Source organism: Geotrypetes seraphini, chromosome 5 (assembly GCF_902459505.1).
Source record: "Geotrypetes seraphini chromosome 5, aGeoSer1.1, whole genome shotgun sequence".
Taxonomy (NCBI): Eukaryota; Metazoa; Chordata; class Amphibia; order Gymnophiona; family Dermophiidae; genus Geotrypetes; species Geotrypetes seraphini.
Genome location: NC_047088.1, coordinates 71,420,483 through 71,438,870, shown reverse-complemented (window position 1 = coordinate 71,438,870; position 18,388 = coordinate 71,420,483). Strand labels below are relative to the sequence as shown.

At 46.5% G+C, this 18,388-nt stretch overlaps 1 protein-coding gene across 3 annotated transcripts in view; it reads left to right on the top strand.

Annotated features, from left to right (window-relative positions):
• The window catches only part of OCRL (OCRL inositol polyphosphate-5-phosphatase), a 140,296-nt gene extending 124,347 nt beyond the window's left edge, over positions 1 to 15,949 (top strand). For all 3 annotated transcript variants that reach the window (XM_033944920.1, XM_033944918.1, XM_033944919.1), the window contains 3 exons: positions 38 to 165; positions 4,653 to 4,764; positions 12,839 to 15,949. In XM_033944920.1, coding sequence (XP_033800811.1) covers positions 38 to 165; positions 4,653 to 4,764; positions 12,839 to 12,963 — 365 coding nt within the window. In that variant the 3' untranslated portion in view covers positions 12,964 to 15,949. The remainder of the gene's footprint in view (positions 1 to 37; positions 166 to 4,652; positions 4,765 to 12,838) is intronic.
• The last annotated feature ends 2,439 nt before the right edge of the window (positions 15,950 to 18,388 follow it).

Genomic DNA, 18,388 nt, shown 5'->3' with positions numbered 1-18,388 from the left:
ATTATATTTAAACATTCCTTAACTTGCTTTGACCTAGCTGGCAGTAACCATTCTGTAGCTGAAGCTCTCCTGATATTCCTGGAGGCCCTTCCAGAGCCCGTTATCTGTTATGAATTGTTCCAGCGTTGCCTGGATTGTTCACATGACACCCGGCTCTGTAGACAGGTATTTCAGCTTCACTGTCACAGCATGGAATTGCTACACACTGTGCTCTGTTTTATCATTTGAACCAAATTTGAACCTTAAATACCTCCTTCGCCAGTAAACACCTCCTGGATGGCTGCCAGCTGCCTCCTCCAAACACGCTGGCTGCCTCCTCCAAACACGCTGTGCAGGGAAGGAGCAATGTTTGTGATTTCAAGCCTCACCCCGCACCACTTCCTGATTGGCTGCCATCGCGAGAACTGACAGCAGCCAATCAGGAAGCGGTGCGGGGTGAGACTTGAGATCGCAAACATTGCTCCTGCCCTGCACAGCGTGTTTGGAAGAGGCAGCCATCTAGGAGGTATTTACCGGCGAGGGAGGTATTTAAGGGGGGATGATGTATAGGCCGATATAGGTTTTAAAACTCTTAGATAAGCCGCGGCTAGTAGCATGGGGCAGCTTATCTAAGAGTTTTTAAACCTACATCGGCATTTCCTATGGCCTATACAAAGGGGCGGCCTATACATAGGGAAATACGGTACAGGCAGTCCCCAGGTTAAGAACGAGTTACTTTTTTAAAGCTGTTCTTAAGTCGGATTTGTATGCAACTTTGAACTTGTAGCTTTTAATGCTTCCCTCTGCTCCCAGCTGAAAATAGGGCCAACTGTCCCTACCAATGTTCCCTTTAAGGTACCCTCAAAAATTCATGACATACAGTCCAGTGATAGACAAAAATAAAGATAATTTCATATAAGTGCCAGTGGGGTATCAGACCACCCTCTGAGCAGCATAGCTCATTAGAGTTTAATTCCTCATTCTTCCCATAAGGCACAGCTTCTCTAAATCCTCATTTGTGTTAGTACTTATCAAAAATGCTTTAAATAGTTCAATAAGCTTAATTTCATAAGTTAATTTAAATATAATTTAATCTCATAACTTAGCTTTTCAGCCGTCAATGTTAGTCCCCTCAACCAACGCGTTTCACTTTCTTTATCAAGGCATGAGGAAGCTGAAAAGAAAACACAATATACTGTCATTAAAAAACCTAATAACACCACCACAAAACCAATTGCAGCAGAGTCCTCTCTTACCTACATAACTTTTTTTCTCACTCATACAGCCATCGGCTCTCATAAGATGGCCATGGCGTTCTAACACTGAACAGTTATACTTCCTCCCCCTGACGTCACTTCTGGATTTACCCGGATATGGAGACTAGCCAGAAACCATAAATCATAAAACCATGAATTTATTTATCCGGGTGGGATGCTGGCAAATGAGAAAGAAAAGTAATAAAAGTAAAAAATCATTAATGATTTATGGTTTCTGTCTAGTCTCCATATCCGGGTAAATCTGGAAGTGACGTCATGGGGAGGAAGTATAACTGTTCAGTGTTAGAACGCCGCGGCCATCTTATGAGAGCCGATGGCTGTATGAGTGAGAAAAAAAGTTATGTAGGTAAGAGAGGATTCTGCTGCAATTGGTTTTGTGGTGGGGTTATTAGGTTTTTTAATGACAGTTTATTGTGTTTTCTTTTCAGCTTCCCCATGCCTTGATAAAGAAAGCGAAACGCGTTGGTTGAGGGGATTGGTTCACGGAAGTTTCGCCCCCAGCAATTCGCCCCTCACATTTCGCCCCCCACATTTCGCCCCCAGGTATGTTTCGCCCCCGGAAGTTTCGCCCCCACACATTTCGCCCCCCGGATGTTTTGCCCCCACACATTTCGCCCCCGCACATTTCGCCCCTGCCTTTGAGGGGAAAAAGAAATCCGTCTCGGAGCGCGCCTGACTCGGAGCGCGCCTGACTTTTCGAAAGTGAAATGCTCATCACCCCCCCCCCCCTCCCGCGCAAATCCTTACCTCACGGGCCCTCAGTCCAGCTGCTGGTGTGCGCGAGCAAAGCCAAGGGGGGGAGGGAGTCGAAGTCTGGCCCCGCCCCCGGGCTTTCCCCTTTTTCGTCCGCGATCCGCTAGGACATGAAGGGTGATCGGGGCTTGGGCCAGAGCGAGACAGCGTCCCGCGAGCGTACGCCGCGCACCTCCGACGAGCCGCAGGTCTCCGTCCCCAGCCCCGTCTCCCCCGACCCCGCCGCTGTCCCCCTCTCCTGGGTCGAGGAAGCAGCACGGGGTGAAGAGGCATCACCACAAGCACAACCTAGTTTCGGGGGCCAGAGGGAGGGAGTGGGTGTTGTCATGGACGGCGGTGCTGCCGCCGGGGCGGGCTCCAGAGGGAATCGGTGCCTATGCTGACGGCGGTGCTGCCGCCGGGGCGGGCTCCAGAGGGAATCGGTGGAGGGAGTGGGTGTTGTCATGGCGGCGAGTGCCCGCTTGGCAGCCTGCCATGGACGGCGGTGCTGCCGCCGGGGCGGGCTCCAGAGGGAATCTGTGCCTATGCTGGAGCAGGAAGAGGGGTCTCCGTCCCCAGCCCCGTCTCCCCCGACCCCGCCGCTGTCCCCCTCTCCTGGGTCGAGGAAGCAGCACGGGGTGAAGAGGCATCACCACAAGCACAACCTAGTTTCGGGGGCCAGAGGGAGGGAGTGGGTGTTGTCATGGACGGCGGTGCTGCCGCCGGGGCGGGCTCCAGAGGGAATCGGTGCCTATGCTGACGGCGGTGCTGCCGCCGGGGCGGGCTCCAGAGGGAATCGGTGGAGGGAGTGGGTGTTGTCATGGCGGCGAGTGCCCGCTTGGCAGCCTGCCATGGACGGCGGTGCTGCCGCCGGGGCGGGCTCCAGAGGGAATCGGTGCCTATGCTGGAGCAGGAAGAGGGGTCTCCGTCCCCAGCCCCGTCTCCCCCGACCCCGCCGCTGTCCCCCTCTCCTGGGTCGAGGAAGCAGCACGGGGTGAAGAGGCATCACCACAAGCACAACCTAGTTTCGGGGGCCAGAGGGAGGGAGTGGGTGTTGTCATGGACGGCGGTGCTGCCGCCGGGGCGGGCTCCAGAGGGAATCGGTGCCTATGCTGACGGCGGTGCTGCCGCCGGGGCGGGCTCCAGAGGGAATCGGTGCCTATGCTGACGGCGGTGCTGCCGCCGGGGCGGGCTCCAGAGGGAATCGGTGGAGGGAGTGGGTGTTGTCATGGACGGCGGTGCTGCCGCCGGGGCGGGCTCCAGAGGGAATCGGTGCCTATGCTGACGGCGGTGCTGCCGCCGGGGCGGGCTCCAGAGGGAATCGGTGGAGGGAGTGGGTGTTGTCATGGACGGCGGTGCTGCCGCCGGGGCGGGCTCCAGAGGGAATCGGTGCCTATGCTGACGGCGGTGCTGCCGCCGGGGCGGGCTCCAGAGGGAATCGGTGCCTATGCTGGAGCAGGAAGAGGGGTCTCCGTCCCCAGCCCCGTCTCCCCCGACCCCGCCGCTGTCCCCCTCTCCTGGGTCGAGGAAGCAGCACGGGGTGAAGAGGCATCACCACAAGCACAACCTAGTTTCGGGGGCCAGAGGGAGGGAGTGGGTGTTGTCAGGACTAACATGGCAGAGGAAAGGCCCTGCCAGGGCTGGCCGAAAGCAGCCTGTTTACGGCACTGCCTCTGCTCACAGGCTGCCACTACTGCTTCGGGTAAGTGAGGGTAAGAGGCAGTGGGATTGTCAGGATCGGCGGCCGCTGCTGGGAAGGAACAGATGCTGGACCTACAATTGGGGGTGGGGTAGGGGAAAGATAAAGAGAGGAAAAGAATGACTCAGACCAGAAAGGGGAGGTGGGAAGGGAGACAAAGTTAGAGTGAGAGAGAGAGAACGGAGGAATGCTCAGGGGCGAAATGTGCAGTACACATAATCCAACGCTCAGGGGCGAAATGTGCGGGGGCGAAATGTGTGGGGGCGAAACATCTGGGGGGCGAAATGTGTGGGGGCGAAACATACCTGGGGCGAAATGTGGGGGGCGAAATGTGAGGGGCGAATTGCTGGGGGCGAAATGTGGGGGGCGAACCTTCCGGATCCCGAGGGGATTAACATTGAAGGCTGAAAAGCTAAGTTATGAGATTAAATTATATTTAAATTAACTTATGAAATTAAGCTTATTGAAATGTTTAAAGCATTTTTAATAAGTACTAACACAAATGAGGATTTAGAGAAGTTGTACCTTACGGGAAGAATGAGGAATTAAACTCTAATGAGCTATGCTGCTCAGAGGGTGGTCTGATACCCCATTGGCACTTATATGAAATTATCTTTATTTTTGTCTATCACTGGACTGTATGTCATGAATTTTTGAGGATACCTGCTAAAAGTAAGAGAAGTAGAGAAGATGGCCCTTTAAGGTACAGCATGCACAACCACACACTGTTCTTAATGTGGCCCTGCATCATTCCTGAATCTTCCACAGAAGTGTAGGAGTCTATGCCACTAGAAATACTGCTTAATGAAATCAAATGAAGCTGCAACTGCATTCTTAAGATCGTGTCATACTTAAGTTGGGCGTCTGTACCCTCCTGACAGAGTCAAATATAAATGATTACAGTCTTCTACCCTCACTCACTAGGATTTACGTGATAGAAGTCTATCTTTTCCATTTCCACTTAGGTAATTTCTCAGTTGCCACGATGCCATCGAAATGTGTTCCGATATTTAATGGCTTTCCTGCGAGAACTGCTGAAATATTCAAGTGACAACAACGTTAGTGCCAACATGATAGGTAAGTACTAGCTTCTCTTCATTTCTTGACTCATTGATTCCTCCAATAAACAGATTCATTCTGCTAATATCCACTGCTCTGCTTGTCCCCACCTGCGAATCTGTGGATTGCTTAGCTGTTGGCCAGTTATTTTTCCTGTGCAAACAACATACGATTCCTTACAGATGGGTTGTGTTCCCCAGCTTGCGAGTTGGATTGTAGGAAGGCATCAATCATTTTGCTTAGTTTCACCTCCTTGTCTCCCTGGGCAGTGCCCTCTTTGTTCAGTCTTAACTTTTACAAGCGAGTTAAGAAGGTATCTTTATCCCAGGACAAGCAGGCAGCATATTCTTGACTGATGGGTGACGGCACCGACGGAGCCCCGATATGGACAATTTTAGAGTGATTGCACTCTAAGAACTTAGAAAGTTCCAGCTAGGCCACACCGTGTGTGCGCGAGTGCCTTCCCGCCCGATGAAGGCGCGCGGTCCCCAGTTTCTTAGTTTCCGCAAAGCTAAGAAGACGCGTGTTTCCAACGGCTGTTGGATATCTCTTTTTCGCCTTCCCGCTCGCGCTTTTTTTTCTTCGTGAAACTTCTCACGTTTTCTTTTTTTATTCATTCTTGATTAACATTTAAAAAAAAAAAAGAAGTCTTCATTTTTTTTTGACTTTTTTCGGTCGGCCACGGCAGGACCTGTTGGCACCATTGAAGCTTCGGGCTTCGATTTTGCTACTGCCGTTTTTCCCTTCATGCCCCCTTCACCGGGTTTTAAAAAGTGTCAGCGGTGTGCACGTCCTATTTCCTTATCCGACCCGCACAAGTGGTGCCTTCAGTGTTTGGGTCCGGACCATAGGGCTGAGATGTGCACCCGCTGTAGTTCTCTTCAAAAGAGAACTTTGAAGAATCGCCAAATTCAACAGCAGATTCTTTTCAGTGCCGCTATGGAAGTCCCACCGGCATCGACCCCGGCATCGGTAACTTCCTCTAAGTCGGCACCGGTGGTTTCGACACCGCAGGATGCATCCTCGGTGTCGCAACCCACAGGTAAGCCAGCTAAGAAGCCATCCCCTACAGTTCTTGGCCCGCCAGTCGAACATACAGTGAGCCAAGTCCTGCAGACTGCGCGCCAGCCCCGCAAACGCTACGCTCCCATAGAAGTGACTGCCTCCTCATCGGCATCGACTTCGCCTGAGCGTCGAGCTGCACTGCAGGTACCGAGCAAGAAAAAAGCGGTACCGGTGCCATTGGGACCGTCTCTGGATGAGCGCATAGCATCCATCCTCCAGGTCCAGCTTAAGGAGCAATTACAACACCTGCTCCCGGCTCTGCTGACTCCGAACCTTCCAGTGTCGGTACCTACTGAGCCTCCGGTACCGATCGTCGATCAGCCTATTTTGTCGGCATCGACGTTATCGGCACCGCTTAAATCTGCCTCTTCTATATCTATGCCTCTTTTATCGGCAGAGCCCAAGTCTCTTCGTCGAGCTGCTCATGCTGTCTCTGATCCGGTATCGCTCTTCGACACCCGTACCGCTTTACAGTCGCCAGGAACGGTGTCGATGCGTTCCGGCAAATCGGTACGCAAGACCAGGCATACTGAGTCCTCTACTCCTCTATCTCAGGGCCGTCTTCCATCGGTACGTGACCCTGATTTATGGGATGACTCCGAGGATCCCCTCGGTACCGAGGAGGATTTTTCATCGGACGAGGCTTACCCATCAGTGCAGGATCCTGCTAGTAAGCCAAAGCACTCTTCCTTCACTAAATTTCTTAGGGAGATTTCAGACACCCTTTCTCTCCCCTTGGAGTTGGATTCTAAGAAGTCGAAAGCATTCCTGGATGCTTTGGACTTTGACCAACCTCCCAAATAATTTTTAAAATTACCCCTTCATGATATCTTAAGGGAAACATTTTACAAAAATCTGGAGACTCCTCTCACCATTCCAGGAGCTCCAAGGAAATTGGAATCACTTTACAAAGTGATCCCTATTCCAGGGTTTGACAAACCTCAGCTTCCGCATGAATCTTTACTAGTGGAATCAACCCTCAAAAAATCTGCAGGCTCAGTGTGTATGCCTCTGTCCCTCCTGGCAGAGAGGGCAAGGCTATGGACAAATTTGGTAAACGACTGTACCAGAATGCTATGTTGGCCAACCGTTCAGGTAACTATGCATTCCACTTCTCCTTTTACCTGAAACATCTTATCCAGCAGATGGCCACTTTTCAAAAATATATTCCTGACCGCAAGCTTTCTGCTTTTCAGCAATGCACTTCCAGTCTCTTGCAGCTCAGGAAGTTTATGGTCCGTTCCATCTATGACACTTTTGAACTGACATCCCGAGCTACTGCTATGTCTGTAGCCATAAGACGATTGGCATGGCTTCGCGTCTCAGACCTTGACGTAAACCACCAGGACTGCCTTGCCAATGCTCCCTGCCTGGGTGATGAGTTGTTTGGAGAATCTATGGATTCCACCACTCAGAAGCTTTCAGCTCATGAGACGAGGTGGGATACTTTATTGAAAAACAAAAAGAAACCCCCCTCCTACTCGTCCTTTTTGGCAGCAGACGTCGTATCAACGGCGTTTCTCTGCTCGACCAATTCAGCCTCATCCTCCTCAGCCTCGGAGGCAATGGCAGCAACAACAACAGGCTCGCCAACAACAGCCGCCTGCCATAAAACCTGTTGCTCAGCCTAAACCGACTCAGCCCTTTTGACTCGCTTCTCCAGGGCATTGCCAGTCTTCCTCCCTCATGTCCTCTTCCACAGACTAAACATTTTTCTGACTCATTGGGAAGCAATCACCACCGACCAGTGGGTGCTCTCTATCATAGCCCATGGCTACTCCCTCAATTTTCAGACTCCTCCGCCGTTAAACCTGCCAAAAGAGTCTACTTCCAACAAGTCTCAGTCCCTCCTTCTCGCTCAAGAGGTTCAATCCCTCCTTCTTCTCAATGCCATCGAAGAAGTTCCTCAAGATCAGCGAGGTCAGGGATTTTACGCCAGGTACTTTCTAGTTCCCAAAAAGACCGGAGACCTCAGACCCATCTTAGATCTCAGAGATCTCAACAAATGTTTGGTCAAGGAAAAGTTCAAAATGCTCTTTCTTGCCACCCTCTACCCTCTTCTCACTCAGGGCGACTGGCTATGCTCCCTCGATCTCAAAGAGGCCTACACACATATTCCTATCCATCTGACGTCCAGGCAATATCTACGCTTTCTCATCAATCAAAATCATTATCAGTACAAGGTGCTACCCTTCGGTCTGGCCTCCTCTCCCAGGGTATTCACCAAGTGTCTGATTGTGGTAGCAGCCTATGTCCGCTCTCACAATTTTCAAGTCTTCCCTTATTTGGACGACTGGCTGATCAAGGCTCACTCTCCTCAGGCGGTTCTGCTTGCCACCAACCAGACCATTCACTTCCTTCAACTGTTGGGTTTCGAAATCAATCTACCCAAATCACACCTCATTCCAACCCAGCGACTTCAATTCATTGGAGTCAATTCATTGGACACTGTTCTGATGAGGGTGTTTCTTCCATCCAACCGCCTTCAGACCATCCTTCATCTCTGTCGGCAGGTGTTTCAACAGATTACCATCTCTGCCAATCACATGATGGTGCTCTTGGGGCACATGGCTTCGACAGTACATGTCACCCCCTTCGCACGTCTCCACCTGCGTACCCCTCAATGGACCCTAGCAACCCAGTGGTCACAAGCGACGGATCCTTGCTCACAACACATATCTGTGACCTCGTCTCTTCGACAGTCGCTTCTTTGGTGGTTGACATCTTCAAATCTATCCAGAGGTCTACTGTTCCATTTACCTCCTCATCATCTCGTGATCACCACAGACGCATCCCCTTATGCCTGGGGAGCTCACTTGAACAAATTCCAAACTCAGGGCTTTTGGACTGCCCAGGAAAAGAAACACCACATCAATTTCCTGGAACTCCGAGCAATGTTTTATGCCCTCAAGGCTTTTCAACATCTTCTCTTTCCTCAAGTACTTCTCATTTGCACAGACAATCAAGTTGCAATGTACTACATCAACAAACAGGGAGGGACGGGCTCTCGCCTGTTGTGTCAGGAAGCCCAGCGGATTTGGTCTTGGGCGACAGCTCGTCATTTATTCCTGAAGGCTGTCTACATTCAGGGGGAGCAGAATTCCTTAGCAGACAATCTCAGCAGAATTCTCCAACCTCACGAATGGACTCTCGACCCCTTGACTCTCCAGTCCATTTTCGCTCACTGGGGCACTCCTCAAGTGGACCTTTTTGTAGCTCCTCACAATTATCAGCTGCCCCTGTTTTGCTCCAGACTCTACTCTCCTCACCATCTGGCACCCGATGCATTTCTCCTGGATTGGACCAATCTCTTCCTATATGCATTTCCCCCTCTACCGCTCATGCTGCGGACATTGTTCAAGCTCAGGAGGGAACAAGCCACCATGATTCTCATCGCTCCATGGTGGCCCAGGCAACATTGGTTCTCCCTTCTACTTCAACTCAGTTCCAGGGAACCCATACTTCTTCCACTGTTTCCTTCTCTGCTTACTCAGCATCAACAGTCCCTACTGCATCCCAACTTACAGTCTCTGCACCTGACAGCTTGGTATCTCTCGGGCTGACTTCGGCTCATTCACTCCTTTCTCAGCCTGTCCGTTCCATCATTGATGCTTCCAGGAAACCGGCCACTCTTCAGTGTTATAAACAGAAGTGGTCTCGGTTTTCTTCCTGGTGCCTTTTACATCACCATAATCCCATGTCTCTAGCAGTGGGATTGGTGTTAGACTATCTTCTTTCCTTGTCTGACTCTGGTCTCAAATCTACTTCTATCAGAGTTCATCTTAGTGCCATTGCTGCCTTTCATGAGCCAATTCATGGAAAACCCCTCTCTGCTCATCCTTTGGTTTCCAGATTCATGAGGGGCCTTTTCAACGTGAAACCACCTCTCAAGCCCCCTCCTGAGGTCTGGGATCTCAATGTGGTTCTTTCCGCTTTAATGAAGCCTCCTTTTGAACCTTTGGCCACAGCACATTTCAAATTTCTCACTTGGAAAGTGGTCTTCCTTATAGCTCTCACTTCTGCCAGGAGGGTCAGTGAGTTGCATGCACTTGTAGCCGATCCACCTTTCACTGTTTTTCATCATGATAAGGTGGTTCTTCGTACACATCCAAAGTTTCTCCCTAAGGTTGTGTCTGATTTTCACCTTAACCAGTCCATTGTCCTTCCTGTATTTTTTTCCTAAGCCTCATTCTCATCCAGGTGAACAGGCTTTACATACCTTGGACTGTAAACGTGCTTTGGCTTACTATCTCGAACGTACTAAGCCTCACAGATCATCTCCTCAACTTTTTTTGTCCTTTGATCCTAACAAGTTGGGTCATCCTGTATCTAAACGCACTCTATCCAATTGGCTGGTTGCTTGCGTTTCATTCTGTCATGCTCAGTCTGGCCTGACACTGGAAGGTTCTGTCACAGGCCACAAAGTTAGAGCTATGGCAGCTTCTGTAGCTTTCCTCCGCTCCACTCCCATTGAAGAAATCTGCAAGGCTGCTACTTGGTCCTCAGTTCATACATTTACATCTCACTATTGTCTGGATGCATTCTCTAGACGGGATGGACACTTCGGCCAATCTGTTTTACAAAATTTATTTTCCTAATGGCCAACCTTCCCTCCATCCCTCTTTTTGTTAGCTTGGAGGTCACCCATCAGTCAAGAATATGCCGCCTGCTTGTCCTGGGATAAAGCACAGTTACTTACCGTAACAGGTGTTATCCAGGGACAGCAGGCAGATATTCTTGCGTCCCTCCCACCTCCCCGGGTTGGCTTCTTAGCTGGCTTATCCTAACTGGGGACCGCGCGCCTTCGTCGGGCGGGAAGGCACTCGCGCACGCGCGGTGCAGCCTAGCTGGAACTTTCTAAGTTCTTAGAGTGCAGTCACTCTAAAATTGTCCGTACCGGGGCTCCGTCGGTGCCTTCACCCATCAGTCAAGAATATCTGCCTGCTGTCCCTGGATAACACCTGTTACGGTAAGTAACTGTGCTTTTCCTCTGCTCTGCACTAGATTTGTTATTTCCAAATATTAATCCAATCTTTTTCGATGGAATCTGGAACAGGTCTTCCTGCCACAGGAAACACAAAAACTAAGCTTAAGAACCAGAGAAAAGCAAAGCCCTTAAACAAAATACCAAGGTAGATGCTATGACACAGTGGTAAGAAGTTGCATTGCGTTTCCATTTCTGTGCTAAGAGGTTCCCAGTAGTCCTGGGACAGCTCTGCCTGGGAGAAGGGTTAGACATTGGTGTCTGAAGTCAGAGGGATCACACTTTTAAAAGAGCACCTGCCTGGCTGGCCTGCTCTAACACTTGGAGCTCAGGAATAGGTTTCTGGGAGCGGTGCTTGCCTCTGCGGAGTCAGTCCCTTGAAGGCTGATCAGACTGCAACTAGCCGGGAAGCTTCAGGTTTTACATAAATTATAACCTATGATTCCTCTGGAAGCTTTTGAGATCAGAAATGCAATGTATTATAACAGCCAAACTAGACCACTCTAATTCCTTATATTTGGGTCTTCTGAAAGCCAATATTGGAACTTTGTAAATTGTTCAAAATGCTGTTGCTTGTTTTATTACAAGGATTCAACATTTTCATCTTACAAATCCATTTCTTAAGGGATTACACTGGCTTCTTTTAGAACAAAGAATTTTATTTACATAATAAAATTGTAAATAACAAAGACTTGAATGGTCCATCCAGACTGTTCAGCAGTCACGCTCATTATTAATTCATGATTAAAGCAATAATGAATATGAATGCAATACTTGATCATGATATTTTTTTGGCATTTCTGGGACACAAACCATAAAAGTCTGTCCAGTAGCCCCCTCACTTTCCAGCTGCTGGAGTTTCTTAGAAGCCTTCGCCAGCTTATCTGACACCCAATTGCCATTTGTGGGAAACATAGGCTAGATTATATAAAACCTTCCATAAGAAAGGATAAAATATGCATTTGGGCAAAATTTCAATACAGGGTAACACTCCACCCTCAGCAATGCAACAGAAAACCAAATGTTGCTATCCACCCAAAGTATATAATGAGAAAGATTACTTAGTTGGAAGCAGTTTTCAGGTTACTTTCCTCTAGGAACTCTTATCTTCTCTCTCTCAGGAACAGCAGGATCCAATTGTCTGTTGCATGTCTCAAACTTCCTTCAGTGTCTAGGCTTTTGGTTGGTTCTCCTTCTCCCCAATAGCTTCACTCTGCTCCAGGCCTGCATTCTGTAATTGCAAAGAACCTGTTCTCCCCTTTTAGCTTGTTGTTAATAAGCTCATCTATTCTAAAACTTCAAGCTCTACCTGCTACCTTATTTCCTGAGACCTGCCCCATGGACTCATGGGAGATGTAGTCCTGCCAGGTGACCATGTTCACTTAGAGACCACCTCCTGCAAATTTATCTCCCTGTTAAGGTAGTTCTTTTTGGTACGTACAATCAAGACTAGAACAGTGGCTGTCTGACATGTTGCATAAATACATATTAAGTTGAACAGAAACCAGAGTTTCATCGAGTTCAGCTGTTTTTGACTGACTAACCACTTCACCATCAGCACAGAATCTCTAGATTACTGCTTTTCTCTTTCATGTAGCGATATCAGTATATTCACCAGTACTTCTTTATTTCTCGAAATCTTGTTTTGTAACATTTATACAATGTATAATTAGGGGACTTATGCAGGGCCCATTATCTCAGGTAATGTGAGGCATTATTTAAAAAAAATAGTACAGTTCACCCTTGGAACAAAAGACATAAGAAAAAACAGCTACTGAAAAATGAAAATTAAATTTAAAATTTACTTGAAACCCAGAAATAAAAATAACATTAACAATAATAAAACACAGAAAAATAGACATTAAAAATAAAAATGTATAAATACATACTTTACAAACAAGAGAGCAGGAGCTTATTCAGAATACTCTGTCGTCCCTGTTGCTCTGAGGATGGACTGTAGCCCTTTTCTATAATAAGAGCACTGACATTTCTTAAGGTCATGTCGCTAATGATTTTTTTTTTTCTCTCTCTCTCTCTCTGTAGCGACTCTGTTTGCCACTCTTCTGTTGCGGCCACCACCAAACCTGCTTGGAAAACAGACTCACCATGACCGCCAGCGAGCCATCAACTTTATTCTTGGCTTCTTGTTGGGAAGTGATGAGGAATAGCCATGTCTAGGAGATCTGATGAGCAAAATGTTTTTGTTCCTGCAACACACAGGCACATCCTGAACTGAAGTGCAAATGAGTCATGAGAAGTGCAAATGAGTCTTTCCAGGTTGTAATTTCTTGTCAGCCCAGAGGTGAGGGGTTTACAGCTTTTTAGCACAATACCCCACAGGGCCCTGTTGGGACTTGCGTGGTCATCCCATCATGACTTCAGCACTGGTCTTGGTTATTTAATTGAAAGAAAGGACACTACACTGAAGCCCCTCCCCCCAATCCTGCCAAAATGTATGTGCATTATTTCTTGTGTGGAATGTAGTTTGGTTTTGTCAAGTTTACAGGGCTTCCTGTCAGTGGTGATCTCTGCTGCATCTTCTCTACCAGGTTCATCCTAACTGCTTTTTAAAAAAATTCATCCAAACTTCTTTGTTTTACAAATTGCTCACCTCATTCTTTATTGATTTTTTTTTTTCCTTCTGTTTTGCTTAGGCCCACTGGAGAAGACACAGTTTTAAAAATGTTTGCAACTGATAGGGGGATAGAAGTATCCACATATAGTTAAGGGTATCCACATATAGTTAAGGGTAACATAAATTCCTTTGCTGGGGCGAGGTTAACTTCTGATACACCGTGGCATTGAGTAAGTGCTTGCAGTTGTGTGTGTGTGTGTGTGTATGTATATGCGTACTTGTCATATGTCTACTATTTAAATGTATTGTGCTGATCTCTGTTTAATGTGGCCCCTCCTGAATGTCTTTTCTTGTGCATATGGCAGTGAAATCAGTTAGATAGGGCTGACTGTCCTAAGATTGTACAGCAAGGCTGAATATTTATTCTGAACCAATAGAAGTATTGCTAAAAATGGTTGCAGACTTCACCATTTCCAAATTTGTTCTGCCAGGGTACCACGGGACTTTTGCACAAAGGGTGCGCATTACCAGTAAGTGACGCTATAGTGATTATAGCGTTCCTCCCCTTTATTTCCCATTGGTTTTCTTTCTCATGGAAGTGTTTTATAGCACTTAAATCCTATTGATATCGCACACTCAGCTTACAGTATGTGCGCCATAACTATTACCATGGTTCCGACTTGTCACTGAAGGAGTTTTTATGAAAATTAGTACCAAAAGCATATGATTCATCTTGTATTGATTTGCTGTCTTAGGAAAGATGCCTAGGCGCTGGGAAGCTTAAGCCAGTGATAAGGGGAAAAGAATAAAAAGGAATGGGATTTAACTAACAGTTTGCATGGATAGTGTTCAGACACATTGTGAGTCTTGCTAGCAGAATACCTCTTATTTCTATGTGATGTACATAGATTAGAACACCACCTAGTTGACTTAAGCAGCCAAATGCTGGGTCATTGTTTCAGACAGATATGGGCTACTTATTTAAGATGATATGCTTTGTGCCTGTCAGTGGTGGGAGCAATTCTACAATAGTGAAATGCTAACAGTGACTGGAAAGCAGAGCTGGACAGGATGGCATTTGTTTTGTTGTATTCCTGTATGAACTGGCATCCAGTCTGATCCATTCTAGGATGTATCAAGCTTGTATGAGCAATATATGTGCCTATGAATAAAATAGTTCTGGAATTATTTTTTTTCTTTGCTTAAGATGATGTACGTACCTGTGTCCTGTCATGGGTCTGAGATGTTAGATTTGTGTTTTCACCCTCTTTGCTCTGCTAGTTTTGCCTTGGACAAAGACTACCTGAGGCCAGCTTGTCCTAAGAGCAATTTTCCTTTCTTTTCTTCATGAGGGAACTGAATTACACTGTTTTTTTAGTATGCGAATTGAAAGATGCTTTAAAGGTGTATCAGAATGATCAGAAATGCTGTGGATAGCCTACCCATTCAGATTGTTTTCTGAAATGAGATCTGTACTACATTTAGACTAATATTTTCCAGCCTTGCTTATGTACATTTATAACTTTAGGTTGTCTTGCCCTTCAATTATTTCTGCACACTTGCTGCTGATAATAGTTTCTGCAGTGAGATTCTTTGAGTGAGCAGAAAGCCAAGCTTTAATATTAATATGTATTCCCCCCCCCCTACCCACACACACACACACTTAAATGGCCAATCATTGTCATACTACCTGATAGTTTTAATCACGGGGGATATAATTATATATTAGAATCTGTAACACTCTAAACTATAGCCAGCCTTAATGCATCCAGCTCCAGTTTCTCACATGGAGCAGGTCCTGGCCCCAAAGCTAGTTAATGGGGAAGCCTTGTATACTAAGGTTGAGGATAGTGTCATTCATTCTATTGTTCTTTATTGCAGAACCTCTAGTGTTGAAGCTCTAGGAGTTAAGCTTGAAACAAGCACGTTTCCTAAGCTTTATGTAGGACAGAAAAAAGTCTTTGACGTTAGGGATGTAGAGATTATTTTGTTGCTTGGCCCAACTTTGTGTCAAAATCACAGTAAAATTAACTGTAGACAGGACCAGGGTGGCATATACCTTACCAAATGTGCTAGAATACAGAGAATAAAGATCAACCATTCACAGACTAGTTATGTAAGTACTTACTGTTCAAGCTCTTTCTATAGGTGTATGTTATTGTAAAAAATATTTAAGACTGTGAATTACTTCCTCAGACATCCAATGCATAGAAATGACTGCATAAAGTTTCACTCCGTCATCATGTGAAAACAAAACCTCTGTATTAGTTGTGTGATTGGTCCATGGATACCAACTTATTTTTGTCCAGTTTATTTGTTGAAATCATGTTTTTAACATCTTCCATTACTGTATTGTGACAGCAGAATGCAAAACTGGTGATGTGAAATCATCAGTGCTGCATCAAGCAATGTCATCTAAAAGCCTGATGGTGTCATCCCACATTAGAACACAGTCTAAACTACACAGCACATTTCTCTTTGCTGGAATGAAATAGTTAAAAAAAAAAAAAAAACAACTGCTAACTAAGCTGATATGGGCAGAAAATGTTAAAGTTCCTCATACTCAAGCAATGAAATCCTCATCACTCAAAATGCTAGAAGTTTTGCTGGACAGGCTAATTTGGCCATGGTTTTGCATGACTACATGTATGGACTTGTGCCTCATTACTTTGGGAAATCAAAGTTACAATTTAAAGACTGGATCAGTTTGTCCTGCAAAAATGGAGGCAGTTCTCACAACTTTGTGCAGCTGCATGAGCACCCTGTACAAAATAAGCTCTAGTCTGTTAAAAGACTACTTTAAAGTACCCCTGTTTGTTTTCTCTATGACGATGAGACCATGGTGATATCCAAGTATTCTCTATTCCATGTGTGCTCTATTTTTATTTTATACCTGTCAGAATACATTGGTGGTACCCTGCTAAAAGCATGCCACGTACTTTTCTTGAGAGGGTTTTCCAAACTGCATATGCTTTTTTTTCATCTATGAAAAGCTGCAGGTCACCCAGTTCAGATCCCAAAGTAAAAGTTACATTACTGCAAATTTAATTCAACCAAACTGTAGTGCTTTCAATGCTGTATAATAAATACAAGAAAACTTGCTTTCAAATGGGGAATTCAAGATTTGTTTCTATAATATTTATTTTGGGTGATGTTTGGTAATATATAAAGAAAAGGGACGCCTTCTTTTCCTCCAGTAGGATGGTTTTTGCAGTAACTGAGATATATATAAGATATTGTAATACACTTTGGGAACAAGTCCTTCAGGGATATTACTGTTTTAGTTTAACTCTACATTACAGTAGCTGGATGGACATTGGAACAACATAGGATGGCACTGGAGAAGAAAAATCAATTGTCAGTGGTTGCCAACCCTGTCCTGGAGGACCACCAGCCAGTCAGGTTTTCAAGATAGCCCTAATGAATATGCATGGGGCAGATTTACATGCTTGTCACCTCCATTATATGCAAATCTGTCTCATGCATTTTCATTAGAGCTATCCCAAAAACCCGACTGGCTGGTAGTCCTCCAGGACAGGGTTGAGAACCATTGGCCTATATAACTCCAGCTTTTAGTAGACATGATCTTCTCTAGTTTGAAGACTGTTCTTTGGTTTCCTACATTGTTGTTTAGACTGAGGGGTTTTTGTCATATTTTTCATATCCCTTTTTCTACTCTCAAATAGCCATTGCAATGTTCAGATGTGAACCACTGTCATGTAGTAGAACCTTAGCAGGTTTTCTGTTTCGTGTTTCAGTTTTTATTAATTTATTGGAAAATGGTGTATTCATAATGACTGTACATTGTGCAATCAATAAAACTTTTATCTCAGAAGACAATACATAAGTACATTTTTGGAGTTGGTTTTAAGTACTTGTTGCACACAGCTTACTTGTGAAATTTATTTTTACCTGCTGCTGAACTATGAAACCTCCTGATCCCTACTTCCATGTCTCTTAGGAACAACAGCACTTTCAGATGAACTCTCCAGTGAGACCTTAAGGTTGCAGGTCTGCTTTTGCACTATAGGTAATGGATTAGAATTGGTTTTCCATGCCTAACAGATTATTTTTAAACATATTTTCTTATCAATGAATCCACAGCAGAAATCAGTTTGAAAAATTTTACAAACAGCACCTCAAAAAGAATGCAGCCGAGGCAGTATAACATGGAAAATGACAGTAGATAAAGACCTGAACGGTCCATCCAGTCTATCCATTAGTTATTCTCATTAAAAATATCTCTGACTATCTTCACTAATTCATCATTTCAAGTAGTAAGTTCAAGATTCCTAATATTCATTATAGATTGCACTTGGACTTTCAGTTCTTCCCAGTCTTTTTGTGAATGTGACCCCTTGATTATCTATAATAATAAAATGCTAGAGGCACATGCGCTCTTGAAAATTTGTGAGCGCTGGCTCCCTGAGGTGTGCTTCTGTGGCAATATTCTAAACCTCAGGGTGCATGCGGGGGCTGGAGGCATGCGACTGTGGAGCATTTGGTGGTTTGCAGTCTGCCGCTGATTCGGAGAGGGAAGGGGGGCACAGGCGCACCTGTCAGGATCTTCTCACCCACCCGCCGCGGCTCCTCTCTCGAACCGCACCAGGCGGGGATCGAGAGAGGAGCTGCGGCGCAGGCGGCCGGCCCACAGACAGGAGGCTGCCGAAGCCGTAAACAAAGCTTCCTGGGGGGGGGGGACAGACCGCGAGGAAGGAGTGGGAGTAGGCTGCAGAGGCTGTCGGTGTCTTCAGGCCACAGCGGCTTTAGGCAGATGTCAGTAGAGGTAAGGGTTGCTGCTGGACATGGGAAGAGGTGCTGATGGACGGGGGAAAGGAAGGGAGGCCTACTGCTGGACAGGGGAAGAGGTGCTGATGGACGGGGGAGGGACGGGGGGCAAAAAAAGGAAGGGAGGCCTACTGCTGGACACGGGGAACAGAAAAGAGGTACTGCTGGACAGGGGAAGAGGTGCTGATGGACGGGAGGGCAAAAATAGGAAGGGAGGCCTACTGCTGGAC